Raw genomic sequence first — 18,326 nt, forward strand, 5'->3', positions numbered from 1 at the left:
TTTCCTGTAAATGGGGATAATTATTTTCAACAAGAAACAAATAAGATTTTTATATTTGGTAAGTGAAAAGTCTTCAAAGTGGTAGAACCATGTTCATATTTTATCTGCAGTGCAGCAAGTTATGGAAATGCACGGTTGCCTTTGGTGATAATTACTATGACATTAGTATCAGATCTGTGAAATGTTTTGAAAATTTATGGAAAACCTTCATTAGCCATCAGAAGCTCTTTTAAATATTATGATGGTTAGCAGGTACTTGTTTTACTGTAGTACCTGGGAACTGTAGTAGTCATATGCTAGGATGCAAATTTGTCTGTATAAACTGAAACCCAAAGGACAGACTTTGCATTAGCCGGTTAGAGCCCGGCTCTGGTTCACACATGTAATAACAGTGGTCACTCTAATGACTAATCTCTCCTCAGCAAAATAGGTAAACATCTGCTTATAATTAAGCACCTGTTTACTTGCTTTGTTGATGTGCATTTTATTTCTAGAAAACTACTCCCCTACTACTATCCCTTCTCTGTTATAAAAAAAGAAAAAGGATGGTATCTAGCGTTCAGACTTGTGGGTCTGAAATAAACCTACTTAACCTGCTTAAGCTTTGGGATGTGCAGGGTGGGCAGCAGCAAGCAGGGAGACTGTCTGGTGGTGTTTGGTTTTGATCCAAAATAATTTCCCAGTTTCAGTGCTTTGATGTAGCAGTACAATATCTAACCTCTTGGCAGAGAAGAACATGCTTGTATATGCCTTTTCTCAACAACCACGCCATAAATGTGCCTGTTTTCTTTTTATTTAACAAGCTTAGATGAAACCAAACTGGTATAAAACAGGGATTTTAAATTAAATTAAAAGGAGAGTATGAAAAGCTCCATTTCTTTCTTGCCTTCGCACCCGAGTCTGGGTTTTTAATTTAAGGGCGGTACTCTTATTGCTGCTTGGAGCAGCTGCTTGGAGAAAACAGATTTTCTAAATCTTACTCTTCCGTCCTGGTGCTGCTCACTTTGGGTGTGTTACTTAGTATTCTGTTTACAAAGCACTCTGCAGAGTGTTTGACAAAAAGCAGTGATTACGCACAGGAAGTGCTGCTTTTTCAGTTTTTTATATGTTAATGCTCACTTGAAATTTTCATGAGGCTCTTCCATGTGAAATGTGTGGTATAAAACGTTTCCTGTAATAAAACTTAAAACTGCTATAGAATAAGTGACTTGGGTGTGAGGGCATGGAGTATACCTCTTCTTCATCAGAGAAATAAAATTAAGAAAAAATCAAGGTGGTGTATGTTGTTTCTGGAAGTGAATTAATCTGCAGTTCTGGTGTTTATCATTAGAAATGTGTATTATGTAAGTATTTTTAAAAAGACCCTCCCCTCCCCCCAATAAAACCAGATCAGTTTGTTGAAAGTCTCGTTATTGTACATAGCTTTTCTTTTTTGGACTGCTGTTTTAAAATACTTCTATAGTACTTTATGTTGTGAGAAAATGGTGCCCAAATGCAGATAAGCTGGTTCCTCAACAATAATTGGGCAGTAGGATTTGGGGGGGGGGGTGTGTGTTTCTTTTTTATATCTGTATGGTGTATAAAATCTGCCACATTGTGATGACAGCTACTTTTGTTTGTTTTTGTAGGATTGACCCAAGGAGCATTTCATCCTGCAAGAATCAGTTAGCAAGATCTGCATAGACTTGCTCCTAAGGGGAAACATGTCTGAGATCGACTATGAGAAGTTAGCTGAAATAGGTAAATATTTTTTATTACACTTCAAATGGCATCTGTGTAGAGTTACAGGTGATTTAATAGAGCATCTTCAGTAAGTGCGAGACTTCACCAACATTTTGTAATACTTCTTGGAGCAATCCAATATGAGTTACAACCACTGTACTGATGTGTACCCTATTAAAGCCATTACGGTTGAAGGTTAGTTTAATACATGCAGCTTTTATGAATTATTGGTAGATGTTCCTAGTGCAATTCTAGGCTATTGGAATATCACCATCATCACATATTGTGGCACAAATGGGAGTCATTACTCCAAACAGACAAGTATTGAATGAGCATAGAGATTGCTGTATTGCATGTTATCTCCAAAGATGCCAGTTGAGCTGAGCAATATGACCATGGCATTAGGGGCCTCATCATTTTGAAAGATCAGCATTACATTTTTTTTCCTTGAGTTTCTGAGGATGTCAGGCTGAACCCCAGAGCAAGAGTCTTCCAGAGCTTTTTTTTTTTTTCCCTTCCCCACCACCTCAGTCTCCCTTTCCCTGTCCCTCACCGTAGCTCTGATTTCTCCATGCCATGACTTTCAGCAGCAGCAGGCTGGCCTTTTTACTCCTAGGGCCTGATGCAAAATCCACTGAAAGCAATTTTCTCCTCAGCCTTGGCAAGCTCTGGATCAGGCCCCTCATGTTGTCTCCCAGCCTGGGTTGAACAGTGATAACAGTGTGTGTAGTAGCAGATGATTCTCTGCTGTACCTCATGGAGCAGGGCAATAAACTCCTCTATCGTTTGCAGGAGAAAAATGGAGCTGAGGTCTCCCTCAGTTTAGAACAATGAATCTTCTTTTTTATTTGTGTTTATTACGAAACATCTCTTGAGCTCCAGTCCTCTTGTTCACACATTAAGAAAAAAAAAAAAAAAAACAAACCACAGGAAAAGAAAAAGAATATACAAAGAATTACCTTACTAGGTTAAACTAGCTTTTCAGTAGATATGATTACTGTCGGGACTTCTATGAATACAAATGGATGTGTGTATCTACTTTGCTTCTCTAGGTCTTCGGCACATCTCAAAGCTGGATAGCTTCATAGTTATACTTTGTTACAAATCCTTACCCCTACTTTTTGGAAACCTGTCTATTTTTATGTGTAATGCAAAATAATTTTTTACAGAAGGAATTAGCCTCTGCCTCTCTGTACCAAAGGCTGTAGTTAACATATTGGTTGTTTCTGTTGTGTCTAAATTGAATATATATTTCTCTTTTGATAAAGCCTATTAAGTTTCAGTGGATTATAGTAAATGGTTAACAGCTCCTGCTTCACATCCCCACAGACTAGCATTTTCTATTTCTTTTTCTTTCTCCTCTTTGCAACTTTTTGTTACTTTAGGTGGTTACAGTGCTCAGACATTAAAAAAAAACCCTAATAAAATAGCACTTAACTTGTTCTGAGTTTTAACATGACTTAAATATTTAAAAAAGGAAAAAACTGTGACATTCATATACTGCATTATGTTTGTGTTATTCTTCCCAGCTCTTGGGACAAAAACATTCTTTAAAGTGAAGGAGTACTTTTCCAGTTAAGGTTAGTGTAGCTTTTTATATATGATACACTTTTAAAGGGTAAAAAAATACACATTTTAGAGATAATAATAAGAATTTAAACTTTTTTGTGTGTATGAAGAGGACTCTAATGGTATGTTTCTAAAGGCAGATTTTTTCCCTATAGGACTGCTGATTTATTTTCTGAGGAGGCTTTAATGTGAATTCAGCCATAAAGAAATGTAAAAGTAGTACATGTGTTCCTGACTCCTCTTTGTCTTTGAGAAGCCCAGCCACTAGTGGCATTTTTCACCCTTGTGAAATGCATTTTTGGTACAAATCATGTTAAAAATAAAAATGAGACAATAAAGCTTTCATGTGGCTGTTTATAGGATAGAAAGATACTGAGAAACTGTGAGTGGAAAGCATTCCAAAATATTTAGTAAGAGTTTTTCTCTAACACTTATTAGCTACTGGCACATAAATCTAACTGAAATCAATACTTCATATATACTCTCTGCCCTAGTCTGTCTTGCGTGGTGGTTAAAGGCATATGAAATATGCAGAGGATTAGAAGGCAAAATATTCTTGAAGTACTTTAAAAAAAGTGGCACTAATAATGTTATAGATAAAACTGTTGATTCTACCTTACTAAAACTTGCATGATAAAAAAAGATAGATGGTGTACAGGAGGTGGTACACCTTATCAGAATATTAATTTTTCTCTTTACATGTGCCTTTTCTTCTCTTAAGCCACCAAGACACTTCCATGTTAGTGTGTCAATTTAATGTTATTCCCATCATTTTCTAGAAAACATTCATCTGAATAATGTAGAAACATTAGTGACAGTAATTATACCAGAATCTGTGTTCATTTGGATATGTACTTCAGATCAGCTCTTTTTGAACCTTACAACAGCTTGGAAAAAACTTGGACCCACCACCACCACCCAAACCCAAAAAACTCTGGAACAAGATTGATTGACCTTGTGTTGCTCATTTCAGTGCAGAGTAGATTTTAATTCTAGTCAAGAATCTACTGAAGTTGGGGGAAGGATGCCTATTGATCATACTGGGCTTTCAAGCAGACTTTTAAACCTCCGCTTGGCCTCTAGCTGGAGTGTATGTTGGATGGACATTTGGCTGCCTTGCGTATTGCAAGTTCAGAAAGTGAAAGGATTTCAAGGAAACAGTGGATTTTCAGGGAGGTGAGATGAAGATTTGTTTGCACTTTGCTACCTTCATGCAAAGTAATGAGTCTGCTCTCAGAGAGCATTCACATGGGGTGTTAATGTGGAGTAGCTGTCAACGCACAGGTTAGCGTACTGAAACTTTGACTTCCCCATTTGGAAAAGCTTGAAGTAAAAGACAAGAAGATGTAGATGGATACAACAAGCAGATTGTGGGAGTGTAGGAAATGATGAGACAACACCAGCACTTGTGAATAGCAAGGTCACAGCTTGCCAGCTGTCCAGTCACTGTTGAGATTTTTGTGAGCATCACAGCAGATAATAAGCTTGAGAAGGATGTGAAGGTAGCTTTGAGGTATGAAAGGGTTGCTTTTCCCACATGTGACAAAGGGTAAAGAACAAGAAGCTGATCTGAAACTGCAACAAATGGTGGTAAAGGCCTGTGTTTTTGTCAAACTGAGCTAAAATTCAGCCCTTCAATAATGTGTCAGAGGCAAAAGTTTTTCTTTGTTTGTTAGCACTTAAGCATTCTTGCTTGCTCCTTTAGAACTGCAGAAAGATGAAGCGGAAGATGCACAGTCAGAACAGGAAGAAACATTTAGGTCTCCACCACTTGAGGATTCTGAGTTAAATATCAATCACCCTTACTATGATGTTGCGAGACATGGCATCATCCAGTTAGCAGGTATGTTTGGAAAAATACTACGGCTTCATGCTTACTAGACCCCTTACCACATTTTTCTTACTGTACTCCTTAAGGTGATGCACAGGAATCATGTTGATGCTTTCAGCCTTCATCCTGAAAAGCAGCTGAATCGTAATATGTGAACTCAGTGCTCTTCTACAGATGAATTATGAGCCAAATATTTGAGCTTAATCTTGCTTTAAAATATAACTATAGCAATATATTATAATCTAAGGCCTAACTGTGGCTGTAACAGATCTGTACTTTGTGATAAGCTGCTTTGTTTTCTCAATAACCTGAAGTGTTGTGTAGCCACACGTAATCATTTTTCTAGTCTGCCCTGGAAAAGGCGTGCAACTATGATGTGATATGGGTTACTGTATAACAACTAATGAAAGGCAGAAAGGAAATTGTTGATGTGAATGTTAACTGCATTTATCACCTGACTTTCTGTTCTGACATGGAGAAAAGCTATGGGTACATAGCATATTTGAATATTGGATCATTTAATGTTTACAGTTATTTATTTTTAAAACATTCTGGCAACGTAGAAGACAGGCAGGCATATTTATGATATAAAAGCACCTCTTTAAAGTATGCATTGCTTTTTTTTTTTTCCTTTTGGCTTATTTTTGGCATCAGTGTGCTCATTAAAATAGCATTAATAATCACAATCCCAAACTAAAGAAATGTATGCAATAAGAAACAAATAGCGGTATTTAACACTGCTCATCCTAACAAAGGCTGTGTTATATTGTGCACACTTTTTGTACCTCATACTTCAGTGAGCCTAGATCATGATTTTTCAGGAAAATTATGAACTCAGGTTGTACATATGTACCTTCCTGAATTTGAGCCATAAACAGGGTGTCATCCAGCTGAATATGAACTTTAGCAAAACCAGTCCTCTGGTAAGCTATAATTGACTAGGGCAGTGAAGTCCATGGTAATTTGACTTTTGACTGTAGTGGGAGGAGAAGTTTACCCGTAGTAACTTCTCTTCTTGAAGCTAGTTATACACAGGATAATAATTACCTTTTACCTTCTTCAAAACTAACCCCCCAACATAAGACTCAAGTCCATAAACAAGGGAATAACAGGTTCACATTCTTGCGATTTCAAAAACTACTACCTGCTAACCCACTAGGATGTTTCTCACTCAAGCACCAGTTTCGGGGTGGGGGAAATACCAAGACAGAGAAGTTATTAATGAAACCATTGAAGCCTAACTGACAAAGTGTGAAACAGACGTGTTAACAGACACACTGGATACACCAGTCACTATAACTTGTCCACCTAAGAACGTCTCCCATCTGCTGTATTAGGCAGTGCTACATGATAACGCTTTAAAAGCATTCAAGACTTTTTTTCTTCTTCTGGTATACTCAACATCATATTAGATTGTGGTGGGCCATGTATTTACTGCTTCAACTTTAATCATGCACAACTATTTAGTAAATGTTTGTTGTTGCTTCTCGTCCTTCATTCACTCAAAGCTGCCCTGGAAGTCATAAGCACTTGGTATTTGTCTGGTTTAGCTGGTGGTAATTCTAAAGGGTCCTTGTACGTTTATTTTCCTTGGAGGAACTGCCGTCTTTTTTGCAACTACGGGCAGAGCTGCCAGGCAATGAGCTGAAACCCCTGAGCCTGTGCTTAGACTGTGCTCTTCTTCTCCATCCCTCCATAGCGTGGCAAAAGGGGACAAGTTGGCAATCTTACTGGTCACTCAAGGAGAATTTACTAAGACATTCACTGCTGATTTAAAAAAGTAAATAAATAAAAGTTTACTTACTACCAAGGCAAACAAAAACTGTAATTTTCATAGTCTCAGAAGGACTCTGTTGTTTGACTCAGAAGAGTTAAAATGGTGGGGGAGCTCAAGAAAGGGGAAAATTTTGGAATGGGAAGATGAAATATACTGGAACAGCTCCTTTTAAAAATTCATGCTTTTGCTGATGGTAAAACAGAGAACAGGTGGTGGGGACAGAACAATAACCAGCCTGCTCCTTCCCGAGCAGTCCCGCCTGGCTTCATCTTATGCATATGCATTATTCCTGCGTTACAGAATGGGACTGTGCTTCAGTATAGTGGAGTGAAAGCCACAGTGTTTTTTTTAAAGAGACCTACCTGTGGCTTCCATAGTTTCATCTTGGAACTTGCTCCATATGAGTATTTGCTTGGAATAAAGTCCAGACATTAGGTATACTCCTGGTTTAAATTCACTGGAGCAGGTGGAGGTATTCACAAGATGAATCTTGGCTAAGTGTTGGATTACCTCTGATGGTTTTGTCCTTCATCCTGCAGTCTCTTGTAGGGGAAAAAAGTCCCCTAGCCACTGGTTAAGCTCAGAAAAGAGTGACTTTAGCTGCCATTTCAGTCAGAAATATATGATGGGGTTTTGCAATCTAGTGGACAATTTAAATGCAAAGCACAAGCCAGGAGCCGTGCTTCAGATGGCAGTCTGCACCCTCTAGAGCAGCTCTGATGGTGGGATGTAAGAGGAGAAGGCAGAGGTCTGCATATGAATGCAGAACACGGGGAAGGTGAAATATGATCCAAAGACATGCTTCACCTCCACAAAACAAGACCTCCCTATCCCCAGTGTTAACTGGTGTGGAGTCAGGTTTGAACGTTTTCTGGATTTAGATTCAAGTGAGGAAAGGATGAGCCCTTCAGATCTCCTTCCCATCTTGGAAAAGTCCAGTCCCTTTTGAAACGAATAAACTTTTAATGATTTGTACCTAGTTTGTAATGATTTTAATCTCTTTGAATAAGATTGAATATTTGAAATTTGAATTGATTGAATTGATTGAAATTGATTGAAAATTTGAATAAGAATAATTTCAGTGTTTGGAATGGCTGTTTTAAAGCAATTCTGAAAGCTGTTCCTTCAGTTTTAATTCTGTGATTGAAAGACAATGAGATGTATTGTTTGAAATGATTGAAGAAAAAGAAAGAATTTAGGTGAAAATATTTGCAGTAATTTGTCCATCTCTTACAGTGATCTAATTTCCAACAGTTAATTTAAAAAAAAAAAATCTAAAATTCCTTCTTGCTTCTCACAAATTAAAATTACTCATACCTCCTTTCCATAACAATAGCTTTGACTATATGCAAAGAAGATTTTTTGAGTTTTATTCATACAGTGTGAAAATACAATTAATTAAATAAGAATAGAGGACATTTTGAAAAGATGTAAGCTTTAATAATTGTTTATTAATTACAGACTGATTTATGTCACAAATACCAATGTGCAGCTGACTGCTCTAAGCATGTGTAAATGGCACAGTGCTGCAGTGCCGGTTCTTTTTATTTCTATTTTGAAGGAGAAATTTCAATCTGTTGCCTAAACAGAAATATTAATTTTCTTTGTGGCAAAAAGGAAGGGACATATAAGCATATATGATGTATCAAGTGTCCTTATTTTCTACAGTTCGCTTCCATAATACAATTGCTGACAACTTTCTGCAGTCCCTTTTTTTGAATATGTGCTTATTTAGTAGGACTCTGTCTCTGATGCTATGTTTTCATTAACGGCCAGTGACATCCTTTTATGTTGTTAGACAAAAATTTTTAATGGAGATAAAGTCCATTATTGTTTTAAATCTATATTTCCCTTCTTAGCCTTTTATTGCTTTTCTAGTTATACTTAAAGATTTCAGGTGTCCAGCCTGGGTCTTTATAGAGACTGTCCATATTTTTCTTTAAGATCCGATTGATTTCATGCCCTTTCTGATTTTGAACCAGTGCATTAGAAACTGATTAGAATAGTATTATGTAGATCAGACTGTGAAAGGTAAAGTTGTAATTTAGTTTTTGTAACATGTAAGGAGAAACTGCAGTGAATTCCCTAATATACCTAAGACACAAGTCTTAATAATTTTCAGTCCATCTCAGTGACAGCTTTGCTACTTCTTGCTAGACCTTCAGGAGCAGATCTGTGGTCTGTAAATTGCAGTGCCACAGGAAAGAACTGGGTTTAAAGATTATTTTTTTTTTCCTTAAAAGATTTACTTTGTTCATTTTTTCTATTTCCAAAGGGTATTTCTGAAATCAGTACCTCTGACATTATTTCATGAGTACCCTTTTGGGGAAAACAACAAAGAGAGACCTAGGACTTGGGCATTTTTCAAGAAGGAAGTGGAAGGCTCTCATTCATAACCTATTTGCAGCACAAGAGCAGATTCTAATGTGAGCTTTGCACTTTACAAAGCATGTCCTAACCATTTGGGTGTTGACGTGTTTTCCTCTCAATTGCTATGAGAGGAGCTCCAAAATAAAAGTTGGTATCAATGAAAAGTATTTCCTGCTCTAGTGAAGAGGGAACTTGCCTGAGTGATAGAAACATGGGTTCAAAACCTTTAGGCAGGAATTGAACTTGGATTTTCCAAATTCTGCACTGGTTTTCCTCATGCTTCTTTCTCCAACTATTTTCTTCTCAGAATGTGAAACGAAATAAATCCCTATTTACCTCATTCCTCACTTTGAACATCAGACTGTAAGTTATAGTGTCTTTTTTAAAGACAAAACGTAGTTAGTTATATCAAAATATATGGACATGCTTTCTCATTGAATCTGAGAAAATATAATGGGTCTGCTTTAAACATCACTTAGTAGAGCAACAGGCTTGCTAAAATAAATGGTGACTCAAAGTGCCAAATTCAAATGTGAATGTGAACTCAATTTTAGGTTTGGGTATCCTGACAATATACCACAAGTCATTCTACACCTGAATATACCTCATTAAAAAAGAAAAGCCTAGCACTGTTTCCACTTTACCAAGTAAATGTAAATTATATTCCCTTTCTGTTTGACTATTCTGCTGTTTCTTTGCTTTCCTTAAATTTTCTCTTATGCTTTCTGTGCATCTCTGAAAACAGTTTTGATTTTCAGTGTCCCTTTTAAGACTAGAGCATCACTCTAGTACAGAGAGTCAGCCAGATAGAGTTGTACTGACATTAGAGAGGTTAGCTTCAGGAATGGCTTTGACTCACCCTTATTTCAACTTATTTTAAATACTTTAAGAGGAGCACAGGTGGAATGTAAATAATCAACTACATCAAAAAGCAAGCTGTCCCTTGGCTTTCAGCTGATCTGAAAAAAATGTGCTATGGCAAAGTATTTTTCTTAGATAGAATTTAAAAGAAAAATTGCTCATGGAGGAATCTTTGATGGGGAATCTCTGCTTTCTGAGGGGAATGAACAAGGTTCCTGATGTAGGAAATCTGAACGTTCACTTATAGTCATTCCTATTTAGAAAGACACCTGAGTATGTACTTGATTTTAATTACAATTTTAGCACTTTCCAGAATTAGCCAGGTGCAGTACAGGTGCAATCGTGTCACAGAAAGTTTGTTTCTAAATAAACAGGTGGACATGTGTGGAATCCAGAGGAATGAACACAAAAAGAGAACTTTGTGAAATCAGTATGGTTGACTCTTGGAATTTAGAGTTCGTGTTGTTCTCTGTATTTCCTTGGTGAATCCGGTCTCTGTCCCAAAGGACAAACATTACAATGGATATTTTAATACTTCCTCTTTAAGCTGTCTAATATCCACTGCAATGTATTTTCATATGATCAGCCAAGGTGATCAATGCCAGGAGAAAGAGGACTCAAATCTCTACAGCTAAAGGTATAAGCTTCTCCTGCTAGCGTTGAGACTCAGCTGTGTTATCTTGGCTGTGCATTTCTTAACTGGCTAAGTTTGCCATTATGGATGGGCAGAGACCCATAGTGGATTAGTTGTGGGTGTATTTACTGTCCATTACTCAGCCTAGGCAAAGCACCAAAGTTTCAGGATGGCTTTTTTGCAACCCTGTATTTCCCTGAGCCGTAGAGAGTTGAAGTAGGCTTGGAAGCAGTTTGTCTTGCCATTTAACATAGCGTGATTGAGGTTTAGGCTCATTTTCTCTAGCTTAAATTCCATAAAAGAAACAAATATGTGAGCAAGTGTTTTCAGTGTTGTAGCAAGTCCCCTGGATTTTGACCTTGCTTCTACTCCCATTGAAACCAATGGCAAAACTTCTGTTGACTTTAGGATCTCACTTTGCTGTAATGTGATAATGACAAGCTTCAGTGAAGTAAAATGATATTTCACTTTTCACTTAAAAAATAGTAATGTCTAGTATCATCAGAACAAAAGCTCTTAAAAAGTCATGCTAAAATTACAGCATTCAAAAGATCTCATTTGCAAATTGGAATGAGCTGTATCATTAGAAAAAAACTTTTCATTTTGAAGAAGCAGTTAGGAAGTGCTGTGCCATCCAAATTCTTAATTAAAAAGTAGAACAATTCCCTTTTCCACTTGCCCTACCCTGTGTCTTACTGTAACTTTTTTTTCCTACTGCAAAGTATGATATCAAAAGCGATGTATGATTCATGTCTGTTTCAGTGAAATCCAGACAAGTCAAACCCCAGCAGATAGCTTGTATTTTAATGTGCATAAATCTCATTCTGGACAGCGTGCTCTACGCACCCCTCTTTACTCACCGGGCACAGGGGAGGAGGCTGGCATCGCCGTGCTGCGCTCCCAGGAGCGGCTCCGCAGCCAGCACAGCTGATAATCCCGAGCCTGCCCGGGAATGCGTCTGGACAATAGCAAGTGCCTGATCCAAAGGCAGGAGCTTCCTACCCATGGGGGAGAGAAGTCTGTTGGACCTTTTTGTGCATGAGGGCTGAATCTGAGCCAGGGATTTTTAAAAAGGTGTAGGTGGATGACTAGAGGAGTATGAGTGCCCAAGCAGTTAAGGCACTCAGCCTTTGGGCATGCCTCCTGAATACTAGGAGCTCAAAAACAGTGCAGAAAGATAAGGGGAGGGCAGAAGAAGTTACCAGCTTTCATCTGAAAGTATTTGGTGACATTAGCCTGTGGAATAAAGTAGGTTAATACAAAACTACGTTTTTGACCTGAAAGCAAAATGTCAAGGAGCAAAGCTGAAATTGCACTTCTTTTTTGCTTTGTCCCCTGTAGAGAATGAGGCATCTTTCAGTTCTAACGTTTTTAAGTCCAAGTAGTAGGGAGATACGGGTTTTGTGAGATAAAAATATACTCTGTGCTGATTTAAAATCAGCACACTTCACGGTTACGCTCTCCTTTGAATGTGCAGGTAACTGCCACTCCCCAGTTTACCCTTCAAACTGCACTTTCACATGTTTGGGTAAAAATTCTACCCTCAAGCTTATGGGATTCAAACTATGTTGGATTGGGAAGGAAATGCGATGGGAATTTCCCAGGGTGCTCAGCCAGAGCTCTTCTGGTGGCGGGCAAGGGAAGCCTGCTTCTGTTTTGATCAGCACTTCATGTGTGATGTTAAAATTTGATGTTGTTCAAAGCATTATTGATGCCTATGAAGAAAGAAGAGCCTCCTTCCTTTCATTAACTGTCATCACTAATGGGAAGGTGGCACTGCTTTATTTAGTTTTTAATGGAGTTGAGGTTCTTGGTCACCTTTTCTGGTATGTTCTTGTTGCCTGTGTGGCAGTGCAGGGTGGGAGAATGAGGTGCTCTGCTCTGCTGGTAATTTTGAGAAACTTTCTTTGCCTTAGTTTTCCCATTACTGAAACTGGGCAATTATGTTTATTTATGTTTTAAATGTATCTGTTTGCAGTCTTTTATACAGATGGTTATTTTTTTTTTTCTGGCTTTTAATTCAAGCAGTTGAATGTGACCAACAGTAACAATTAGTGACTCATGTAGTAATTTAACTGGAAACCTTTCTTAGATTTATTTTGCTCATAAAAATGATTGTCTCTAACAAATAAAATATTCTACAGTGCATTGTAACGCAGCAATTTTTTCACAAACAAGTCGTGATCTAGAGAACGCTCTTATTAATGTTTTATTTTAATTTTAGTACATCATTCATATTAATGCATGTCACATTATAATGCCTTTACAAGCATTCTGAGAATATCAAATAAGACACTTAAAAATAACTTCAGGAAATAAATTACGGCCTGTTTAATAACAATACGCAGACATACCTGAGTACATATAATTGTGGTGTTGTGCATATTCTTTTAGTGGTGCTCAAGCACCTTATTTAACCCTGGAGTCAGAATTTATTTTTAATGAGGGAAGGGACACCAGGCCTTGTGGGATGAAAAAACACCTTTGAGAAAGATAATATAAATAAGCAGTCAGCCAAAAAGGAACAGGAAGAAAGAACCAACCAGCTGGTTTTGAAAGAAGAAAGAAAAAAGAAAGCAAGCTATGTTTTGGAAGACAAAACTACAGGACTAAAGTGATAATTACCAAAATTCAAGCTGAGTTAGATCTTTAAGGATGTTAAAGGAAATAGCAAAAGGTTCTTTGGTTGTATAAATAAAAAGAGAGAAGTGATCTTCTGTGAAATAAGAGTGGGGTGGCCATCAGAGATAATCCAGCTATAGCTGTCAAACTAACTACCTACTTCATCTTGGTTTTCAGTAAAGACAATGATGTTGATATTATTAGGAAATCTTTTTAAGTCCTGTATGTGATGTTCATCTGCAATTTATTATCTAATTCTTGTCACCCGTGTTTAGGAAAGATGTATTCAGACTGGAGCAGGGTAGAGAATAGCTAGGTCGGGGAAGAGATAGAAGATCTAACTTGTTTAAAAACAGTGAAATACAGGCTGAGAGGGGATATGATTATTGTCTAGAGAGTCCTGTGGGATGGTAAATAGTACTGAAGGAGAAGTGCTGTGTCAGCTGAGTGATGTCATTGTCACACAAACAAATTTGTACAAATTTGCTATGAATTTTAGGCTGGAATTGAGAAAGCAGGTGGCTAGTTGTCAAAGCAGTGAGCAGGAGGAGCAAGAAACAGAAAAATCTAACTGGGTTTTAAGATAGAGCTCAACAAATCAATGGAAGGATTATGTGATACAGTTCCTGGTGATAACACAGGCTTGGAACTGATAATGCAGATGATGTCTCCAGTTCATGTTCATACGTGAAAAGTCATTAAGCACTAATCTTGCCTCTTCCTTCCCTTTTCTCCTTCTGCACCTAAAATGGAATGGGTTTAAATAGATGCTGTCCCGTCATGACCTCTGTAAAGTACTGTTGAGCACAACTAGGTAGGAACCGGACAAAGCAAATACAGGATTTTTTTTCTTAGTGTGGAACCTGTCAGGTGAGGACAGCCACCTCTTCCTGAGTTGAATGAAGGAAAGTGTATTACTATCAGTGGTGGGTTTTTTATGGAAAATGTGTGTTTGCAAATCTGGGAAGTGTTCCCTTTGTTCAGATCAAGTAATTTGAACTAACGTGAGTAATACAAATCAGAGCAGCCTAAAAAGTGGTCTGAAGCTGTTCTACCCAGTTTTCATAGAAATGCTCATATGATTTTATTTATTCATTAAGTGACTCTGTTACAGGTTTAACTTCCCCCATTTTACTTTTTTTTTCTTTGTTTATTCATTACAGCTACCTACTTAATTAGGGGTGAGAGGGGAACAACAGAATTATGAAGAATATCTAAAAAAACCCCAATTCTTAACTTTATTGTACTACTGATATCACAGCCAAACTTTGATGGTTTAGTGGCAATAGAAGCAAATATTAAATATCATTTAGTTTGAACATTGAAATTAGACCAAGAATGTCTGAAATATTAATTAAGTCTAAGCATTTTCTGGGATGTTTCTGTATTGCTTTAAAAGGAAAGGTATCTTTCATGTAGGTATACGTTAAAATCTTAACACCTCATAGTCTTCAGTGCTGAGTTACCTTCAGTACAAGCATGATTTAACCTCTGCGCCTGGCTTTCCAGATAGCGGAACTTGACTGTGGGGTGGGCATGGCATGAACACAAACCTTGTCTATACAGGCAGTGTGGGTGAAGGGGTGAAGCCATCATGAGTCAAAGAGTAAATGAACTTGGATGCAGCAATATATGCTTCTCCAGAGGGGGTAAGGGGTGGGCACTTGGAGATCTTCAGGTTATGAAAAGCATAGGTGTATGCCCTGCTTGTTGTGTTTTAAATGGGATCCGAATGTAGCATTGCTTTTGGAAAAGAGTATCTGAGAAAGCTTGACATGGTTAAAAAATTCTAACTTAAGTGTGTGACAAAGCAGATGCCCAAAGTGCTTGTAGGCACAGCGGTATTCTTAAAAATTTTGGAAATAAGGCATGAAGAGTTTGAATACATGCCACTTTCAATACTACTAGGGAAAGTAGACCTCTTTTCTTCCATGGCTGAATGCTGCAGGATTTAAATGTTCCCTGTCGAGACCTGAGCACTACTGACCACCTTTGAATATGACTTTCTCAGCTGAGCTTCCTCATTTGCCCAGCAGCTGCTTCATTTCACTGCAGCAGTGGCCAAATTGCTTTCTGTAGGCAACATGTTATTTGATAGTGAAGTTTCGCAGTATGTTTTGAGTAATGATGGGAGATACAGAGGTAGCCCCAAATATCAGAAGGTACGAGCCATTCCTTCAGATCACTGAGGTCCCACTGTGTAAGTAAATTAGTGTTGTCTTTACTAACTGTTTTGTTCACTAGGTGATGACAATTCTGGAAGGAAGGTGATTACCTTCAGTTGCTGCCGTATGCCCCCCTCGCATCAGCTCAATCACACCAGATTGCTGGAGTAAGTTTCCCTCAATCTCCTGCATGGACTACTTTACATTTTATATGTGAACTTCTATTAGCTTATTTCCAGGTGAATGAGCTTTCAGGGAGGATAAGCTGGAGGCAGGGAGTGAAATGAAAAAAGAATGTAAGACCTACTAGTGTTAATATTAAGTGAATGAGACGTGGATGAAACTGCCAGAGTTACTTCACCTGGAATCTTGACTAGATGAAGCAGTTCACTGTGTACTGAAGCTAACTTGTTGTCTTGATTTTATTAACAAATTCTGATAGTATTTAAAAAGCTGAATTTGTGATGAGGACCAATGAAAGAGAAATTCTAGTATTTTAGTGTTCCATACATACGTTCTCATGAATAGCAGCATTTGCCTTAATTTGCTATACTTTATCTCCTAAATTGCTCAGCAGGAGCGTTGTTTAGTTATTTACATTGTAGTGGTCTTCCTCTTTTATGAAAAGATCTGCATTACGTACAGTATATTATGCTTAACATTTTTATATGTATCTCACTTTGTAACGTTTGGGTTTTTGTGTTAAAAGAGGTTATGAATATGTAAAATCATAACATTCTTCCCTATAAACTACTGAGCAGGGTACCAGGGCATGTTTCTGCCTTGTAGTTGTCACTACAAGGAGATCTGTTCTGCCATGAGAGTCCTGTCCTTATTAAGCATTTAAACCTGTTTGGAGTTCTTGTACAGCCTCCATTGCCAAAATATTTGAGCATCTTTCAACCATCAGTACCCACCACCTTTGGAAAGGACCGAAGTGCTGTTATCTCAACTCTTCAGAAACAGAGAGGTATTAGAAGGCAGGTTATTTGAGAGATGTGTTTGAGACCATGTTGATTCATTTGTATGCTCTTCACAGTTAGGGTATTTCCACAACCTTAAGCCAGAGCTTCCTGTGTAGCTGTCTTGGTTTCGGCTGGGATAGAGTTAATTTTCTTCCTAGTAGCGGGCATAGTGCTGTGTTTTGGATTTAGTAGGAGAAGAATGCTGATAACACACTGATGTTTTAGTTGTTGCTGAGTACTGCTTACACCAGTCAAGGACTTTTCAGCTTCCCCTGCTCAGCCAGGTGCACAAGAAATTGGGAGGGGGCACAGCCAGAATAGTTGATCCAAACTGCCCAAAGGGCTATTCCATACCATATGACATCATGCTCAGTGTATTAACTGTGGGGGGTTGGCCGGGGAGCAGCAATCACTGCTCGGGAACTGTCTGGGTGGTAAGCAATTGCATTATGCATCACTTGCTTTGTGTACTATTATTATTATCATTATTGTATTGTTATTATTATCACTATTATTTTACTTTATTTCAATTATTAAACTGTTCTTATCTCAACCCAGGAGTGTTTCTCACTCTTACTCCTCCGATTCTCTCCCCCATCCCACTGGGGCAGGGGGAGTGAGCGAGCGGCTCCATGGTGCTTAGTTGCTGGCTGGGGCTAAACCACAAGAGTAGTGTAGAGGGAATGTTAGTGCCTAGGAGGAAGAGGAGCCTCACCAGTCAGCTCCTCACCTAGTGGAGCTACCTGCACTGATTAATAGGAAATGCCAAAGAAAGGAGTGTGACAAACCATGTTGCTACCAGATTAAGAACCCTTCCTCAGTTCTGCGAGGAGGTGCCTTGATGCAGCTAGGATTTCCAGCCCTCAGACTCTTCCAGACTTGAACACTTAGATGTTTTTCTGTATCTGAGCCCACATCAAATTCACTTGGAAAGTCTGTGCTAAGAGAGAACTGAAGTCAGGTGTCTGAATGTGAAGCTAGGGATATAACTGTCAAGTGATCTGCTTTTGAGTATTTAGACCCAGATGTTGAGTTTTGAGGAAAAACTGCAGAGTGGGCCCAGATTGGTAGGTGTTTTGTGATGAAATCACTTAAAGAATTGATTTCATAAAGCTTTTGTAATGTCCTTGCAATTCTATTACAGCCTTGGAACAGGTAATTGACTGTACAAAAATATTGGTTATTTTATCCCCACAAAACTCTCACAATTAATTTTAGAAGTACAGGCTTTCTGGATGCAATGTGCCAAGGAATTTACATGCTGTAAAATAAAACATGAGGCACTCTGTATGTAAGAATATCTGTTTAAATATATTTTAATTTCAGACTTTTAAAAAAAGTCTTGAATGACTGTTACTACTACTTCTTCCATTAAAATACCTTTAATACTTAAATCAGGGATCAAACCAGTATTATATTAATTGTTGTGGTAGTCCTTGTCCCAGGCTATTCACAGTATAAGATTTACAGTATGCTGAGGGAATAAGCAGACAAATGAGACCGTGGGTGTACAGTGTAACAGTGAAGTTATGCGCTTTTTCATGCAAAGGTGGGTAGTCAAAGTGGCCTTGGTACTTGCAGATAGCCACAGCCTAATAAATGGCACATAGAACTATCTATTTTATTGAATGAAAATCGCTTACATACAATTAAGAGCAATAGCTGGGGCTCTGTCGCAGAATAATAAGATAGCATTGAGAATGACATGAGAAAGTTGAAATCTGACACAGCAAGAGATAAGGCCAGATTGTAATCCTCCATCATTGCTTTATTTGAACCATTGAGCTGTGTAATAGGCCATACAGTGTTC

At 38.1% G+C, this 18,326-nt stretch overlaps 1 protein-coding gene across 1 annotated transcript in view; it reads left to right on the forward strand.

Annotated features, from left to right (window-relative positions):
• Positions 1–1,703: 1,703 nt before the first annotated feature.
• The window catches only part of ARHGAP8 (Rho GTPase activating protein 8), a 57,062-nt gene continuing 40,439 nt past the window's right edge, over positions 1,704–18,326 (forward strand). The window contains exons 1-3 of the mRNA XM_009485323.2: positions 1,704–1,740; positions 4,997–5,134; positions 15,631–15,718. Coding sequence (XP_009483598.2) covers positions 1,704–1,740; positions 4,997–5,134; positions 15,631–15,718 — 263 coding nt within the window. The remainder of the gene's footprint in view (positions 1,741–4,996; positions 5,135–15,630; positions 15,719–18,326) is intronic.

The sequence above is a fragment of the Pelecanus crispus genome, chromosome 1 (genome assembly GCF_030463565.1).
Source record: "Pelecanus crispus isolate bPelCri1 chromosome 1, bPelCri1.pri, whole genome shotgun sequence".
Classification (NCBI taxonomy): Eukaryota; Metazoa; Chordata; class Aves; order Pelecaniformes; family Pelecanidae; genus Pelecanus; species Pelecanus crispus.